This window comes from Girardinichthys multiradiatus, chromosome X (genome assembly GCF_021462225.1).
Source record: "Girardinichthys multiradiatus isolate DD_20200921_A chromosome X, DD_fGirMul_XY1, whole genome shotgun sequence".
Lineage (NCBI taxonomy): Eukaryota > Metazoa > Chordata > Actinopteri > Cyprinodontiformes > Goodeidae > Girardinichthys > Girardinichthys multiradiatus.
The window spans coordinates 21591993-21611552 of NC_061817.1; the positions used below are offsets into that span (position 1 = coordinate 21591993).

Consider the following 19560-nt stretch of genomic DNA (forward strand, 5'->3'; position numbering starts at 1 on the left):
CTCTCACCATTCCTCTTCACTCTGTACACCTCAGACTTCCAGTACAAGACAGACTCCTGTCATCTGCAGAAATACTCGGATGATTCTGCAGTCATGGGGTGGATCAGAGATGGACAAGAAGATGAGTACAGGAAGGTGGTGGACCGCTTTGTGGCATGGTGTGGAAACAATCATCTTATCTTGAATGTGAATAAAACAAAGGAGATGATTGTAGATTTTAAGAGAAACAGGAATAAGTCAAAAACGATTTCCATCATGGGAGAAGAAGTGGAGGAGTATAAATACCTCGGTGTTCACCTGAACAACAGACTGGAGTGGAGATGCAACTGTGAAGCCATCTACAAGAAGGGACAGAGCAGACTGTACTTCTTGAGGAAGCTTAGGTCCTTTGGTGTTTGCAGCAAGATGCTGCATATCTTCTATAAGTCTGTTGTGGAGAGTGTGATCTCTTCTACCATCATCTGCTGGGGAAGCAACATCAGAGCCAGGGACCTAAAAAAGCTCAACAAGCTGATAAAGAAGGCTGCCTCTGTTCTGGAGACTCCTCTGGAACCTCTGGAGATCATTGTGGAAAGAAGGATTCTTCATAAAATGAAGAACATTATGGAGAACCCTGAGCATCCTCTTTATGAAACTGTCCTACAGCAACAGAGTGTCTTCAGTCAGAGGTTTCTTCAGATCTGCTGCAAAACGGAGCGCTACAGGAGATCTTTCCTGCCCACAGCCATCAGCTTCTACAACGGCTCTTTGAGGAAACCTTCATAATATGAGCTATAACAACATTTAATTTCCCTTTGGGATTAATAAAGTACTTTTGAATTGAATTGAATTGAATTGAATTGAATTGAATTGAATTGAATTGAGGCTGCATGGTGGTGCAGTTGGTAGCACTGTTGCCTTGCAACAAGAAGGTCTTGGGTTTGATTCCTGGCTGGGGGTCTTTCTGCATGGAGTTGGCATGTTCTCTCCGTGCATGCGTGGGTTCTCACCATGTACTCCGGCTTCCTCCCACAGTCCAAAGATATGCCTGTTAGGTTAATTGGTCTCTCTAAATTGCCCTTAGGTGTATGAATGTGTGTGTGGTTGTTTGTGTGTTGCCCTGTGATGGACTGGCGACCTGTCCAGGGTGTACCCCGCCTTTCGTCCATAGACTGCTGGAGATAGGCACCAGCTCCCCCGTGACCCACTATGGAATAAGCGGTAGAAAATGAATCATTGAATTGAATATATATATATTATTAAAAGTAGCTGCCTAAGAAAGGTTTCAATCTAAATCAGTGAATTTCCTTTCACAGTTATTTTTTTAACACATTAAAGGAATTAAAGGAACAATTGAGACATTTTTATATGAATCGTGTTGTATTTTACCTGTGTTTGCTCAAGATTCGTTACAGCTGATACATCATTAAAAACTGTTTGGTTAGAAAGAATTGCTTATAAAAAACCATAAGAAAGGTCCAGAAGTAATAAAAAGACATTAAATATATATATATATAAGAGCTAGGTTGCTATGTTGCTCTACAAAAGTAAATCACAGCATGATGTCCATCATTGCAACATCGGTCTTAAAGCTCAGTGCCGCTGACCTTGGATGAAGCATTTACACAAAGTCGCTTTTTGTAAATTTAGGCAACAATTTGCTGATTAAATTCAATTTGAATCAGGCCATTCTGACCTAAAGACTTAAGAAGTAACCATTCCTGTGGTAATTTGCTACACATTCTCACAAACTGAATCGTTTGAGGCTGCAGCTGCTCAGCCTCCCTCTCTGCTTGAAGAGAGAGCAACAGAAATCATGCAACAGAGCAGGGCCAGGCAGCTTTCTCTCTCTCTCTCTCCTGTTGGACTGTAGCATCGACACGCTGCTTCGTCCCCGTCACCTCAATGTTCTCCAGAGGATTTTACTGATCACTGGTGAATTTACCTGAGTATTCCTCCATTAGGGCTATTTCTCTAACTTTCAGCAGCAAGATTTCGTGCTCAACACATTACAGACAGGTAGGAGAAATCTGAATGACATAATCATTGTAGAAACAGTTTGTTGCATGCTTTTGGTCATATTCAGGATTTTACTATTTTCATATCGAACTTGTGAGATTTTCTAGTCAAGTTAACTGTTTCTTTCTTGTTGTACACTCCACTCTCAGTAGCATTAAATCCAAGCAACTATACTAGAAATTTGGTTTCTTCAGCAGAAGTGGATTTAAATATCTGCAAAGAGGGTGAATCTGCTATGATTATTGATTATGGAATTTCTAAATTGATTTGACAAAAAAATTATTAATGGAAATTAATTTTTAACTGTATCCTGAAACCTCAAGATATTGATATAAAAACAATGATTCTATAAAGTACAGGTAGATAGATTAGGTATTATCATCTCTGGAACAATTTACATGATTCACTCAGTTAAATTAACATAATCTACAGATTTATACAGCACCCTCCACAGTTCCTGACATGCCTGGTAAATATGTAGAAAATCCTGACAATAAATGTTAACATAATCTCACTCTGAAACTTGGAAAAGTCAAGCTTTTAATTTGAGGACTTTTCAAGAAATCATTTCTGTTTTATTTGGCTATTTTAGATCATTATGCTGTTGAAAGAGCTATTGATGAATAATTTAAAGTTAATGGCAAAGGTTTACTTGATTTTTATCAAAAATGTCTTGGTATTTCAAAAGTCATGATTACATGCATTATTAAAAGATTTACGGGGAAGAGAAACAGGCCCACAGCATCACACATCCTCCACCTTACTTAACTGTGGGTAAAAGGGGCTTTTCCACACATTCATCATTTGTTTGTTTCAGACCCAGATGAAATATTTGTCACCAAAAGGTTCAATCTGAGTTCCAAATGACCAAAGCACATTGTTCCAGATAAATGTACTTTAATTTATCAAACTCCACATGCTTATGTTTGTGATGGTAGGACCGACAGATTTTTTCCTGGCATTCCTCCCAACTGCTTAGCATGCAGTTAGCATTAGCATCTAATGATAGTTACAGAGACTTGGTGACCCCAAGATACTAAGCTGTGGACATTTTTGTACCTCCCTTCCAATCCTGCTGTGTGTGTGTGTGTGTCAAGGTGAAAATTCCCCCTGATACTCTGTGGCTTAGAAAATTGCCCCACATTCATATGTGTCCCAGTGGGAGATCTAAATCACCACCTTGGCTCTTCAGATGACGTCTTACTATGTGATCCTTCATCCAAACCTGCAGACTTATTGTGTCTGTGCATGACTACCCTTTCATCACTGGCTGAAAATGTCAAAAACACATCCTGGATTTTAAATACTTGAGCATTCGTATTCACAGTATTTTAGTGTGGAGGCTCAAAAGACGTGAAAAAATGGCCTCCTTTTTATTACGTCTTTTTACCTGGAGTCAGACGGGACATGAATAGAATTAGAAACACACAATAGATATAGTAAAGGCTGCTCTCTTGCACATCAGCTGAAAACAAATCTAAAATAAACATTAAAGATGTTGATTCAATCCTTCCTCATTTTGATGAGCTGACTTTTAAACATGGTCGGAAACGTCATCTCCATCTTTAGGTCAGTTGTTTGTCATCTTTCCCCCCCACAGTCCTCCTACATTTCCCTTTTTTCCCCACAGTCAAGCTCACAAAGCTGAACACTTGTAGACACATCTAAAACCCTGAGATCATTGTTAGTCCAAACCCAGAGAGGTGACTATATGAAGTACCTGCTGTTTTTTGCTTTCCTAGAGAATCTCCAAAGCCTTGAAGGTTTGCTTGGAGGTTCAATTTGAAAATCTGAACATTGTTTACTGGCAGTTTAAACAGGAAGAATAAAGTCATGGTGACAGGTTGGTGATCAAACCAAATAGAAACAAATGCTTCTTCTTCTCTTTCCTGGTGTGTATAGTCTTAGTAAAGTATTTATACGCCTTGAATTTCTTTACATTCACAAATTTTTTAGATTTTTGGGGGATTTAATGTAATTGACAATCACAATCACATAATATTTTACAAACATTTTTTGTAAAAATCAAAAAATTCAAAGTACATCTGTATTCTGTGCACGTTACTCTGATAACCCTAAATAAATCCTGGACTTCTTTCCGTCCCCTGCGAGATATTCAAAGCTTGAGATATTGTTTTATAACCAAACCCTATTTTAAGCTTCTCCACCACTTTCTCCCTGACCTTTCTGCTATGTTCCTTGGCCTTCATGATGCTATTTATTCCCTAATGTTTCTAAAAAACCCTCTGAGGCCTTCACAAAACAGCTATGCACTACTTTGTTTTGGCCTCTCTCTTAAAACGTTATTACATTGAAGTTTGTGGTTGTAACATGACCAAATAAATTTGATTTACCTTTATCATTACCTCAACATATACTTATAAACATAGAAAGTATATGAAGAATTATGTAATGTCCATCTCTGCTTAAGGAGAAAATATTATATATTTTTGAATATTCCTTCCCAAAGACAATCATTTTTCAAAGTGATCCAAAACAAATAGAATTACTAGTTAATGTGTGAAAAGGTAAAATGTGTTAAAGCTGTTTTTCATTATTTGTTCATCTCTAAAAACAAATATTTTCGGTAGCAGATAAAGTATAAGACACCATTTCATATGACTAGTTATTTATATGGTGGATATTCAATTATTATTTTAAGTATAATTTGAGATTTCCACTGATGCATTTTCCACCTTTATCTGTGCCATTAATTTTCCACATCTATCTGCCTTTCAGAATTTCATCCCTAAAGGCCCTTTTTAACCTTCGCCTCCCTCCACCATACTGCTCCAGGAACCAGTTTTTCATCATAACGACTAGCTTGTGGAAGCCATGAGTGCATGCAGCAGGAAGGCTCTGACTTTACTCAGCAGTGTCTTTGCAATCAGCGGCCTGGGGCTGCTGGGAGTGGCGGTGAGCACAGATTACTGGCTCTACCTGGAGGAGGGCGTCATCATGCCTCTGAACCAGACAGCTGACATCAAAACTTCGCTGCACTCAGGTCTCTGGAGAGTCTGCTTTCTGGCTGGTTGGTAACTTATATGCACTATAAGGAGTGATGCTGAGATTTGTGATTAATTTTGACAGTTTGCCATCTGCTTAGGTTTTGTGAGAGTGGATTTCACACTCACTTTCAAAGATGTTCATCTTGTAACTGTGGCAGCAGAAGAGATCAGGTGGTGTCTCACTGACGTGATCAACCCACTGCAGCTTTGATAGTCACATAATTGACATTCACAGTGACTATGAGTAAGTGTGGAACAAGAGCAACTGAGTACAGTTTTAGTCACACGCTTTAATAGAAGGAGAGTTCAATGATGCAACATATTACACATAAACAACAAGCTTCAAGAGAGGGAAGCCTCCCCACTGTGCCACAGACCCAGCTGGACCTTGTATTACCCTGATTGAGTTACATCACATCCTCTCTTCACAGCATGCCATGCAGTCCACATTTATGTAAAAAAAGAAAAGAAAGTGAAGACAAACCCTGAGAATGAATTTTCTATCTGCAGCTGAAGGCGAACATTTCCACAGTAACCATTAGCTGATGAAGGATCTTTTCCTATTTTTTAGACAATTGGCAATCAATCATATTAGTAGTAATGTGTCAGTTGCTGTACCAGACAGGCAGAGTTCACTTAAATTGGTTGGTTTCTTTGCATAGTTTATATATTTTCACTATGACAGCTTCCCATTCCTGAAACTTGATATTTCCTGTCTAATTCATCATGGTACAGCTGGGACACCCAGTTGTTTCCAATTTTCAACCATTTGACGAAAACTGTCCTCCTTGTTAGAACGGAATTTAGTGATTAAGATTAAACCAGAAATCCCCCCCAAAATCAACACTTTCAAGCTCAGAAGAAATTTACTGACACCCACAAGGAGAAGTTAATGCCTTGTGAAGAAAGGTTTCTTGCTCAGAAAAGACAAAGTTATTTGATCACAACAGCAGGAAGAATGTCCTGGAGTCCTGGTGGTGCTTTCAAAGCTAAAAACACAACACCAAGTGTCAAGCATGGTGGTGGCAGCAACGTCCTGGAACTGTTTTGCTTCCAGTGAATCAGGTGTAATGACCAAAGTGAACAGAAGAAAAAAAAAGGAGAACTTCTTCCAAATTCATGATTATGTGTTCCAACAGGGCAATGCTCCCACACATCAAAACTGGTTTGAGAATGGATAAACTGGGCGAACATTATGTTACTAATGAAAGCCCTGACCTAAAAACTATTCAAAATATGTGGACCATGCTTTAAAGTCAGACCAAAATGTTAATTTTACCTCCGCCTTCCTCCCTCCCTGTTGGATGGAGTAAGGGGGAGTCAGATTTAGCCTAAACCGGTTCAGCTATGGTTGAGGTGCAAACACACCCTCCATTTCTGTTACCTGTATGACCCCTTCTCTTTTCCAATGGTTATAATCCATCTGACAGAGAGCGGTATCCTGATCCTTGTGGTTTTTAATATAACAATGGCCATCAGTGGGTTCTAGATGGACAAACTTTATCAGTTTATTATTTTACTTAGTGCCCCTACACGTGGCCCGTTCTGGGGTGGCCGGGCTCTGGTACTCGATGGTTTGGTCTGGCCTCCCTGGCGGCCCTGCGCCATTCCAGACCCTTTGTGGGGTGCCTTGAGATGACATTGTTGTAAATAAGCGCTATATAAATAAATAAACTGAAACTGAAACTATCTGTGTAGTTATGCTGCTATAGGCTTGGGCTGCTGGAGGACATAATGACCACTTTCACCCTCTTCGCTACATTCTCACACTACTCTCTAATTTTGCATTATTTGCTGTTATTTCAGCTTTTAACCTTGTTCTCTCTATTCTCTTTCTAGAAGCTACACCTGGCCTGACTCTGTGTCTACCTGTGACACCTTTCTGGAGAAGGGCATCGTCCAAGCTGCTGCTGGCAACAACTTAATGCTCACCTTCTACCGATGATCCACATAGCCCTGTCTTTTAGTGTTTAACCCTTTCTCTCTCCTAGATATAGCAATTGACTGAGCTTTTACTGTAACTAATTATATGTGCTCTCTTTCAGACTCTAACCTTGAAAACTGGCTCAGAGTTTATCTGTTCTTTCTTTCTAGATGAAACGACTAAAGGAGCTGCATCCATTAACATTTACTTTTCCTTCTCATAGAAAGTACTCCTGGATCAGTGCTTCTTTGTTCTTTTTGTGTCTCTGCTCTGTTCTCTCAAACCCCCAGTGGGTCGTGTCAGATGGCCGCTCACACTGAGCCTGGTTCTGCTGGAGGTTTCTTCCTGTTAAAAGGGAGTTTTTCCTCTTCGCTGTCGCTACATGCATGCTCAGTATGAGGGATTGCTGCAAAGTCAACGCCAGTGACTGTCCACTGTCTCTACATGCTCATCCAGGAGGAGGGAATGCTGCAAGTCTCTGACTGGATGCAATCTGCTGGGTTTCCTTAGACAGAAAAACTTTTTATCCAATTTGAATAAATGACTGAATCTGACTGCACTGTTCAATGATTAGGGTTAATTGGAATGTATGTACCTGACTTTTGTGAAATGCCTTGAGATGACATGTGTTGTGAATTGGTGCTATATAAATAAACTGAATTGAATTGAATTGATTTACCAATCTAAATTTTTTTAACTCTACCAATACTGGTGAGAACAGCAGTATAATATTTAGAATTATGCCAGGATTTGTGGTTTCTCTGCAACATTGTAAGGGACACTTAGCTAATAATCATTTGGGATGGATGCACATGTTTGAAAATATGCAGATCAGAGAAAATCCACCACATTTACCAAATTTGCACCAAATTTATATTTTGTTTCAGCAACTGCCAGCAAAAAAAAAAAAGAATTCACCGAAAACACAATTAAAGTTTTACAAACCAATCCGTGTCCCTGCAGTAATTGAACATTTTCCTGAATTTAAAATTTCTACAGCCTCTCTTATTATCCTCTCGTCTCAGGTGACGAGTCTGGCCGCTGTTTCACCATTGAGTACATGATGCCCACGAGTCTCCAGCTGACGTCAGAGTCCACAGGAAATGTGCTCAGTGAGTATAAAGGAAAACCGAAGCTTTAGGCAAATGCATCTCACTGGTGTCGTTAAGGCCTTTTGTGTAACCATCTGGAGTATTATTCTGTGACGAGGACTTGTTGTTTTCTAATACAGTTCCATTCAGAAATACCTCATCTGAAAGCATCCACCAAGACGAGTCATCAGAAACCTCGTGTTCCTGCCTGCTCCTCTCCAGAATACTTATTGGCTCCTCGCAAACCATCAACCGCACAATTCCTTCATTGCAAATCGGGTCAAAATTGAACAGATAATGTAATAACTGTAGTGAGTCATTTAATTAGCTCTCATGATGTGCTCCATATGAGTACAAGATGTCGTAAAGGAGCAGAAAAAATGTATCCATTCACTTTTAAGTCAGAACTCCGTTTCAGCCTTTTCCAAAGACTTCTACTCATTTGATGTAGAGTGAAAAAATTAAAACCAAGGTAAACAGGTAGAGCCAAATTTTTAATAAAGGTATTCTTTGCCAAACAGTAAAATGCGCAACAATGTCTGCTGTTTCACCTTGCTTATTAAAAAAAGGTAATAATGCCACATAAGTTATAAGATCTCTGCTTTGCCTTCATTTCAGGACAATGGTCACAAAAATCTTAGTATTGTGGAGTCATGATGTCAAGTAATATTTATTTTTATTGGTAGGATGACAAGTGGACGCCAACATCTTGAAACTGGAGTAGCTGGAAACAGTCACAACAATATATACTGTTTTGAATTGCATTTTCCATGAGGGTTAGAGACATTTTTTTTTTTTCCACTCCTGGCAAAGATGTATTAAAGAATTTATCTTTTATTGCAGTAGCATAAACTCAGACTGAAAAATGGCTAAAAACCCAACTTTTAAATCAAGTACCTTTATTCCATATGGGAAGAAAACTGCTTGTTGAAACACAACTGCTGTTGATACATTTTACAACCCCTTTTTTTCTAATGAAACCGCATCACTTAGTCATCTTCCATAACATTTCTCAAGTTTGGAGCATAGAAAAAGAGGAATCTTTGATCCTCTTTCAACCCTCTTCAACAGTCTCTGTTCAATTCATTCATTCAGTCAGTCAGTCAGTGACAACAAAATATGCTCCTCTGTCTCATGTCTAAATTTGCTGATGATTCTGTCATTGTGTCACTTCTTTCCAGAGAAATCTCTGAACATGGCTTGGTTGTCAATGACTTTTTAAACTGGTGTGAGGAATCCTTTTTAAATATTAATGTCAATAAAAGAAAAGAAATGTGCATAGAGTTCCACACACCGATCTCCCCAGTTGTGATCAATGACCAAATAGTGGAGCTGGTGCTACAGTATAAATATCTGGGAATACTCATTGATGAAAACCTGAGTTTTGAGTTGCAGGTAGATTGTGGGGTAAAGATCGTAAGCTTCGTACTTTTAATGTCAGCTCTGTTTTTATGAAGACATTTTATTCTTGTTTTTTTTTTAATCTGTTCTTACCTTTACTTTTATTTGTTGGTATGGGTCACTTTCCATCAAAAATAAGAATCGTCTGCAACGTATTATCAAGGTTTGCAGTAAAATTGCTGGGATATCTCTTAATGTTTTGAGTGACCTTCATAACTCTAGGTCTTTCAAGAAAGCTAGGTTCATTTTGGCTGATCCTAGCCATCCTCTGTGGGCAGAATTCTCGCTCTTCCATCAGGACAGAGATACAAAATGCCATATTGTAAGACAAACTGACTGAAAAAATCCTTTATTCCCACTGCTATTACCCTGCTCAATTCCAGGTCCACATTGTAAGGACTTAATTTTTGTTGTTTTGTTTTGTTTTTTGGTGTGTGTGGCTGTTGTTTTATGTTTTCATTGCTGTCTGCACTGCAAATTGCCCCTTGGGGATAATAGAGTTTTACTTGACCTGCCTTGACTTGACTTTATCTTAAAGGGATTGCTGGGATACCCATAACTGTGCCATAATAAAATAATTATTACTTAATGTGGGATTTACACTGGGTAAATGGGTAAACTCTGAAGGTTTTTCAGTGTGAAATTACGCTACTGCAATAAAAGATTGTTATTTTAAGGCTTTTTTGTTTACACATTTTCACACATTTGTCCATTTCTTTATGTTTTGAATTCACCCACACTTGCTCCTTTTCTGTCTGTCCAAAGTTCACCTTAATTCACTAAAACTGTCCAGAATCCAATAAGTGAACAAGTAAAGAAATGATCTGTATTCTGCTCTTTATCTTTTTCTGATCTGTATTACATGGCAGGAAACTTTGCACATTTAGCAAAAGAAACAAGTCTTTTTTTATTATTATTACTCAGTTGGCATTTCTTTTAATCCTATTTATTTCTTTGCTTTTCTTAAAAGCTTGTTGTTAAGAGGGGATCTTTACAAGTTCAATTGAACTGAAGTCCTGGTAGTAACCGAACCTTACCACAATATGTTTCAACATATGCCCTAGTTGCTTTTAAAAGATTGATAATTTTCATCACTTTTCATCATGGTAGTTTTTATGGGAAAAAGAAAAACACATACAGGTCCTTCTCAAAATATTAGCATATTGTGATAAAGTTCATTATTTTCCATAATGTCATGATGAAAATTTAACATTCATATATTTTAGATTCATTGCACACTAACTGAAATATTTCAGGTCTTTTATTGTCTTAATACGGATGATTTTGGCATACAGCTCATGAAAACCCAAAATTCCTATCTCACAAAATTAGTATATTTCATCCGACCAATAAAAGAAAAGTGTTTTTAATACAAAAAACATCAACCGTCAAATAATCATCTACAGTTTTGCACTCAATACTTGGTCGGGAATCCTTTTGCAGAAATGAATGCTTCAATGCGGCGTGGCATGGAGGCAATCAGCCCGTGGCACTGCTGAGGTCTTATGGAGGCCCAGGATGCTTCGATAGCGGCCTTTAGCTCATCCAGAGTGTTGGGTCTTGAGTCTCTCAACATTCTCTTCACAATATCCCACAGATTCTCTATGGGGTTCAGGTCAGGAGAGTTGGCAGGCCAATTGAACACAGTGATACCATGGTCAGTAAACCATTTACCAGTGGTTTTGGCACTGTGAGCAGGTGCCAGGTCGTGCTGAAAAATGAAATCTTCATCTCCATAAAGCTTTTCAGCAGATGGAAGCATGAAGTGCTCCAAAATCTCCTGATAGCTAGCTGTATTGACCCTGCCCTTGATAAAACACAGTGGACCAACACCAGCAGCTGACACGGCACCCCAGACCATCACTGACTGTGGGTACTTGACACTGGACTTCTGGCATTTTGGCATTTCCTTCTCCCCAGTCTTCCTCCAGACTCTGGCACCTTGATTTCCGAATGACATGCAGAATTTGCTTTCATCCGAAAAAAGTACTTTGGACCACTGAGCAACAGTCCAGTGCTGCTTCTCTGTAGCCCAGGTCAGGCGCTTCTGCCGCTGTTTCTGGTTCAAAAGTTGCTTGACCTGGGGAATGCGGCACCTGTAGCCCATTTCCTGCACACGCCTGTGCACGGTGGCTCTGGATGTTTCTACTCCAGACTCAGTCCACTGCTTCCGCAGGTCCCCCAAGGTCTGGAATCGGCCCTTCTCCACAATCTTCCTCAGGGTCCGGTCACCTCTTCTCATTGTGCAGCGTTTTCTGCCACACTTTTTCCTTCCCACAGACTTCCCACTGAGGTGCCTTGATACAGCACTCTGGGAACAGCCTATTCGTTCAGTAATTTCTTTCTGTGTCTTACCCTCTTGCTTGAGGGTGTCAATAGTGGCCTTCTGGACAGCAGTCAGGTCGGCAGTCTTACCCATGATTGGGGTTTTGAGTGATGAACCAGGCTGGGAGTTTTAAAGGCCTCAGGAATCTTTTGCAGGTGTTTAGAGTTAACTCGTTGATTCAGATGATTAGGTTCATAGCTCGTTTAGAGACCCTTTTAATGATATGCTAATTTTGTGAGATAGGAATTTTGGGTTTTCATGAGCTGTATGCCAAAATCATCCGTATTAAGACAATAAAAGACCTGAAATATTTCAGTTAGTGTGCAATGAATCTAAAATATATGAATGTTAAATTTTCATCATTACATTATGGAAAATAATGAACTTTATCACAATATGCTAATATTTTGAGAAGGACCTGTATAATAGGAATACTGTCAGTCAGTCATTTTCTACCGCTTATTCCATAGTGGGTCACGGGGGAGCTGGTGCCTATCTCCAGCAGTCTATGGGCAAGAGGCAGGGTACACCCTGGACAGGTCACCAGTCCGTCACAGGGCAACACACAAACAACCATGCACACACTCATTCACCTAAGGGTAATTTAGAGTGACCAATTAACCTAACAGGCATGTCTTTGGACTGTGGGAAGAAGCTGGAGTACCCAGTGAGAACCCACACATGCATGGGGAGAACATGCCAACTCCATGCAGAAAGACCCCTGGCCAGGAATTGAACCCAGGACCTTCTTACTGCAAGGCAACAGTGCTACCAACCGCACCACCGTGCAGCCCATGAATACTGTTCTTTTGAGAATTCATTGAAAGAGATTATTTAACACTAGAATCTCTTTGAAAAAGACTTTCAGCTGAAGATTGGCTTTATGTTCAAGTGTCTGCAACTATCTTGCAAGCCAAAGGTGGAAAATATTATGTTTAATATTAATATTTTAATCGACACCCTCATATTTGTGCATTTTTGATAGAAACAGCATGATTTAGAGCACTGTAACTGTAGCCTTTTTGTTCTATTTTATCTCCTGCTCCTCAGAGATGATCCGTTCAGCGACTCCATTCCCTCTGGTCAGCCTCTTCTTTATGTTCATTGGTTTTGTCCTCAATAACATCGGACACGTCCGTCCTCATCGCACCATCCTGGCGTTTGTCTCAGGAATCTTTTTCATCCTTTCGGGTACACAGATGTCATGATTTTTTTAAGACTCTTAGATGTTTCTCTTATTTCCTGACCATGTTCATAAAAGGACTCTCTGTATTTCAGGACTGGCTCTGGTGGTGGGTCTGGTACTGTACATCTCCAGTATAAATGATGAGATGCTGAACAGGACAAAGAGCAGTGAGGCCTATTTCTCCTATAAGTATGGCTGGTCTTTCGCCTTCGCCGCCCTCTCCTTCCTGCTCACTGAGGTGCAAAAATGATTGTAAAATCTTCTGTATTTTACTGCATTTAAGCTGTCATTTCAGTAGAAATCATATTAACATTTATAAATACTTAATAAAAGTTCAATATATACATAAAAAATTTTTTAATATATTAATATTTATAAATGTGTCCATAGTTAAATAAATAAAAAATTTAATAATAGATACACAAATAAAAGTAAAAGGAAACTCAAATTTAAATTTATCTGGCTTAATATTAAAATCGCAAGCAGTTATTTGAGGCAATAAACATTTAGTGAGTTCAGTCAGTTCTTTTAATGTAGTTTATTTGTCAGGAAAATGTACTGGAACATTGAATAAAATAAATTGTTTATCTCTTTTCCATTCATATATATTCATAAATAATAAATTCATATCAATTTTGAATGCCCATCATTTAGTCCTCTCATATACAGTACAAAGTCAGCATAATAATCCTTCAGAAATCATTTCCACATCTCACCACAACTTCAGGCCTGAAATGTTTACAGAACTTGAGGTGGTCAACGGGGAAACTGTACTGCCCTCTGCTGGTCATAATGAGCAGCTGCAGTGCTTCATTAGACCCAATATGCTCTGTTTTATGGAAGACTTCTTGTCCGGAGAAGTTGCATTTATACAAGCTAAAAACAAGAAATTATCAAGATTACAATTAATAAAAACGGTAATAGTATTTTTATTAATGTTTTATTTGCAAAACATCTATACAAATATTGAAAGAATATTAAAATAACAGTATCCAGTTTGGATTGTAATACTAGCCTTCAGTTGTTATTTTTCAGTTGTTAGTTTTCAGTGTTTGAGTTCCTCAGTATTGAATGAATTTTCATAAACACTTCAATGGAAGCTATTTAAAATCATTATTTTTTTCTCCCACTGCAGAGTGCAGGAGTCATGTCTGTCTATCTTTTCATGAAGCGTTACACAGCAGAGGAAATCTACCAGGCTCGCCACCCCAATTTCTACCGGCCTCGGGTGAGCAACTGCTCCGACCACTCCGGTCAGTACCTCCACCCAGAGTCCTGGTCGCGTGGACGGAGCCCCTCAGACATCTCGAGTGAAGCCTCGCTCCAGATGAGCGCCAGCTACCCTGCTCTCCTCAAATGTCCTGACTATGACCAGGTGTCATCCTCACCCTGCTGAGTCATCAGAGGCCAATTAAAGGTCACTAATGAGTCTCATAGAGTCAAATAGTTGAGTGAATAAAGAGGTTTCATTTATGGTAAAGAGACAAAACAAATAAGTTTGAGCCATCGGTCAAAAATCTTGAGTTGGTTTAGTTTTCTATCAGGTCAAAAATATATTCTGCAAACTACTTTTAGTTGAAACAAGTGAACTAGAGGAAGTCTGCAAGTTAAAGTGGTATGCTGAAAAAGTAATGGTTTAATGTTTATTTATAGCGAACTATTCATAAACCTTAAACTTTTTACCATTTTGCTATGTTACAGTACAACCACACACTCCAGTGTATTTCATCAGGATTGTATGGGATAGACCAACACAAAGCAGTGCATAGTTATGAGGTGGAACGAAAATGATGCAGGGTTTTGTGTTGGTCTGTCACATAAAACTCAAGTAAAATTTAGTAAAGTTTAAGATTGTGAGATGACAAGATGTAAAAAAAAAATGTTTTTAAAAGTTTACAAAGCACTGCATGTACTTTGCTTTATTTGTATTTTAGCTCATTATTGTTAGCTGTGGGTTGCGAGCAATGTGTAAAAATATGTATTACTACATACTATATCCAAGGGATGCAGAATGTATTAGCAGTTAATGTTTCATTGACCTTTTTCCCTTAGGGTAAATTATTTCGCTCCTGGAGGCCTAAATGCTTCTTTATGATTTTAATAAACACTGATAAATAAGCAATAAAGTCAAAATGTAATGGAAAAAGCAATAGTCTTTAATGTCTTTGTTAATATAATTAACACAGTACAAATTGGGATATTCTTAAATTTGATTATTCTTGTCATATCATTCACATCTGATAATTTCATTTGGTTCTGCAAGGAGTGAATGAAAACACATTCTGCATCAGAAATATGTGTTGTGTTAACCGAAATCACAAGAGTTTTTGTGATGTTATTGTTAGTATCCAGTATTGTCCATTTTAAACAACAGGGAACAAGTTAGAGAAACTATGTTGGCAAACATCACTTAAAAGTCTCAAAAGACATTTCTCTATTTTTCACAGCTCTGGCCAGTTATAGCAGTCTGTTTTGTATAGTTAAAGTTTTTTTTAAAAACATGAACGGATGTTGGACATAATCTAAATCATTACGATAACAATAGTAAATAACTGAGTATTGTCTAGTATTTTCTTGACGTACCTTAATATTACCACAAAATGCCTCGATGCTTTTATGATCTCTGTGGCAACTGTGATCCTCTACAATTTACATTTTCATGGTTCAGTACTATCATATGGACGTGTTGGTGGAGGGATAAAACATTGAGAACGGGACACAGAATAGGGTCTGAATATACAAATCTTTTTCTTACTCTCATAGTTATCCAGACCTGGAAAATAATTGAATCAGATTCCATACCATTTCCTGACTGTAAAGAAACCTTGTTAAAAAACAATAGTTGAAGTCCCAAAAGGGTCTTATTCTTTGTGAAACCGTCCAGTGCAGATGTTAAATTTTTTGTCTATTTCCATTAAGACTATATTTTATTTTGTAAGATTAAATATTTGCAAATGTATAACAAATTAAACTTGTGCAACACTGTATGTGGATCAATCTTAGTTTAAAACAAAAATTCCACCTGAATTTATTTTAACTTTTGTAATTTTAGACAAACTGCCTGTAGGGGGCACCAATGTTCCATTTAATGCTCCTTACGTCTTTTTGCAGAAACACAACCTGTTTTTCCAAACATGTCCTGTTCTGCTTCCTGTTTGCTCACCTGGTTGCATTCAGTCAGCATCACAAAACTACACAGCCTTTCTCTACACTTAAAAGGTAATGAAAACATGTCTTGTCAAAGTGTTTTCTGTTACAAGGCTTAAAACTCCTTATTTATGCAAAGAAGTAGGTCAAAACGAGCGTCAATAATGAATATCCCATGAGTCTGCTATAAGCTTTATGTATACTTTATGTAGATACACGTAATGTACAACGTGACCAACAGCTCTTACAGAGAATATAAAAATTAATGCAACCACAAGCCCACAAAGGGCTGCAGAAGATAAAATGATGCCCTTATATCACAAGGCCTACATTTTATTTTACAATAACATACAAAACTATTGGTGTTATTGACATCTTTATCAGTTATATAATCATCATCCTAAACATGAAGCATCATATTCACTATAATCTTTCCCATTATTATAAATATAACCATCTTTTTCTTATCAGTCATGGCTTTTAAACATCTTTGTCACAGTTATTAACCTAGATTCTCTTCATCACTTCAAATGTCATTTTTTGAACCAAATGATTGTTTAAGGCTTTTGCAAAGAAGACCCCAAACTTTAGCAAGATGCAAACATGTTACAGAGTGTGCATACTACAACAAAGACAGTAAAACCAATACATTATATATACACATACATAACTTAGGCATACGTTATTTAAGATTTACAGGGAGTAATAATAAAACCATTTCACCAATAAAAATAAATAATAAAAAGAAAGCTGGTTATTATGTAGAAAAGCAAGCAACAATCAAATGCAACAGGATCACAATACATCAACCTTCACTAACATATGCAGTAGAGAAATGAAAAAAAAACTGGAAAAAGCTTAATCGGACTGGTACCAACTGGGTTGCTGCAGAGCAAGAAAACAAACCCGTTTTTAGACTTAAAAGGCTTTCTGAAAATGAAAGTGCTGCTGAAGTTGTAATCCTTAAGATGCTCAAGAAAACATATCTTTTAAAATATTTTACGGTATTAATAACTGCTTAGCGACAGCTAATTGGCATAAGGTATTGTTGAGTATAATTTGCCTTCAAAGCACAAAATAAGTAAGCTGATGCAGCTTTTAGGGACTGCCATCCTATGAAGTACCAATCAAAGTAAAAAAGGTGTTTCTGAGGGGCTGTTCTGCTCTATACAGCTGGAGAAAACTCAGATTACTCTGGGACTTTTTCTAGCATCTCATTACAAAGCAACTGGGGGTCTGATCTTTTTTCCCTATCATTGAATATATATCAATCCAAATGCTTTTACAGATCATGCTGGACATCTTGATGTGGAAGTTGTGACTGAGTGGAGAAGACACAAACTTGAATATTTTTAATACTAGAGAGGATGAATCATATGAAGTGCAACAATGCCAGAACGTTTTTAAATGGAAATAAAAACATTTTAACATGTTGAGACAGGTCTGTGGTTTATTCAGGTCGTTAGAGAACAAGAGAGAGTGGGACTTTCAGCAGATGACAGGAAGGCTAAATGGAGAACAGAAACGTTTCTCCAGTTCAACCATTTGAGCTTTTTAATCTCTGTCACTGACCATACAGGCCACTGTCCAAAACTGTTGGCAGCCTTTTGGTAAAGATCTACATTCTCAAGTGAAAACACATGAAGAATGCTGTTGCAGCAACGCTAACCTCATTAATAAGATGCTAAACACAATTTAAAATGTCAACTCCAAATATTTTGTTTCAAAATTCTATAATCTTGTTTTTACAGCGACGGCACATAGAGTGTGACATCGACATTTCAGCATGAGCGCCTCCAAGTAGTCAGATGATTATGATTGTGTGATTCATTTAGCTAATAGCCAGTGATGACCTAAGTTTCACTTTCAGTCTGAAACATTCAGGATCTTCAGAAGAGTGAACAGCCTACAGAACATAGCATGAGACTGTGTAAGGTTGCTGGGTCGTTGGAAGCAGGGCATCATGTTTTCCAATGGCGTTAAAACAAATGGCTGGTGTGTAATGGTGTGGTAGGGCAATAAGGATTACAACTTCAGGTCTAAAAAAAGTTATATTTGAAGTCTCATATTAAAGCACCATTACTACTTAATCATAATATAACAAAGTATACACATTTCAAGTCTCAGCTCCCAAAGAAAAGAATGACATCAGCCCAGCTGAATATAGACTCCAATGATCTATTTGACACCTTTTTTTTCTGAGGTTACTCTGAGCATGGCACCAGGAGAGAAGAGCTCAGCCCCAGAATGAGATGACGCCTCAGTCCAGCTGTGGTTATGCTGAACTGACTCAAACACCAACCCTTAAAAATGTGCATCTGTTTCCTCACCCTGTTTATTCTTTGACCCCAGTGTTGATGGCCAACCACCTGAACTCTGGTTTTTAGTTTCAACAACCATTTTTTTAAAGCACAGTGGAGGAAATACTTGCACACTGTATGCAAACAAACTTAACATGCACACTGAGGCACACACATACAAAACACAAACGAAGTTCTCTATAATAACCCACATGCATGCATGTGCACCTGAAACATGGCAGTTGTGCTTTAGGGGGGAAACAGAAACATGTTTTGGTATGAGTGGCGGAGGGGGGGTTTGACATTAAGGGGACACAAGCAGGCTGGTTCAATTGTTTTCTACTTCCTAGTAGCGTTTATGTATTCCCCTCATTTATAGAGTGTCCAGTTTTGTCTGCAAGTCAACAGGAGTTTCTGAGATCGACCAGTTTCGCAGCATGTCATTTATGTCTTCATGAATGCAGAGGAAGATGGAGCACTTTGGCGCTTGACTTGACTGTCTCTCTTCACTTCTTGTTGGCGATGCGTCTCTTCCTGGTGGCCAGCATGTCGTAGAAGGGGTCTCTGCTAATGCTCGCCCTGGAGAAGCCAATCAAAGGACAGAAATCAAACAAACAACGCCACATGAGAGGAGGGTCTCAAACACCCTTTATATGGAAATGGGACACATTTATGCAGACCCCTGCCTTAACCAGATCATAAAAACAGAAAAAAAAAGTTTGCGCAGTGACCTAGTTAGGTTTCCATGGTTTCAGAAGATGAGCTACATCCCCATGCAGAGTTGTTTTTTTCTTCTTACTCCAATTTGGAAGAACCTCTTATGAGTTCCCTCTTCCAGAACGCAGAAACACATACAATCCCACACATTCCCTCTCACTCCCCTGCAGGTTTCTTGGCCTCAATGGAGGGTAAACAATTGTGCATACGATTCCTGGCTTTTTTCTCTATAAGGAGCAGTGATGGAGAGTTACCGTCAAATGAGAGTGAGTCAGGAAGCCTGTTGGGCTCAGCTGAGAAGCCCAGTTTCATGGCTGCTAAATCCTGTTAGCACCAGCACAAAGAAAGAAGAGGCTAAACCCCCCACTGTGCTTATTTCTGATTCCCTTTGTAACGCCACACGATAAAGAAACATGCTGCAAACCATGACTGTGCCCCTGTTTCATAACTCTTATTGTCATT

General features: G+C 38.5%; 2 protein-coding genes across 2 annotated transcripts in view; one reads left to right on the forward strand and one right to left on the reverse strand.

The window, feature by feature from the left end:
- The first annotated feature begins 1793 nt into the window (after positions 1–1793).
- LOC124863221 (voltage-dependent calcium channel gamma-5 subunit-like) lies at positions 1794–18553 on the forward strand. Its single transcript, XM_047357519.1, has 6 exons — positions 1794–1998; positions 4738–5029; positions 7956–8042; positions 12799–12939; positions 13027–13172; positions 14070–18553. Exons 2-6 carry the CDS (start codon positions 4834–4836, stop codon positions 14328–14330), a joined length of 831 nt encoding a protein of 276 aa, XP_047213475.1. The 5' UTR covers positions 1794–1998; positions 4738–4833; the 3' UTR covers positions 14331–18553.
- Positions 16269–19560, reverse strand: part of LOC124863220 (cytohesin-3-like) — a 45426-nt gene continuing 42134 nt past the window's right edge. Inside the window, exon 13 of the mRNA XM_047357518.1 lies at positions 16269–18960. Within this exon, the coding sequence (XP_047213474.1) occupies positions 18888–18960 (73 nt within the window). The 3' untranslated portion in view covers positions 16269–18887. The remainder of the gene's footprint in view (positions 18961–19560) is intronic.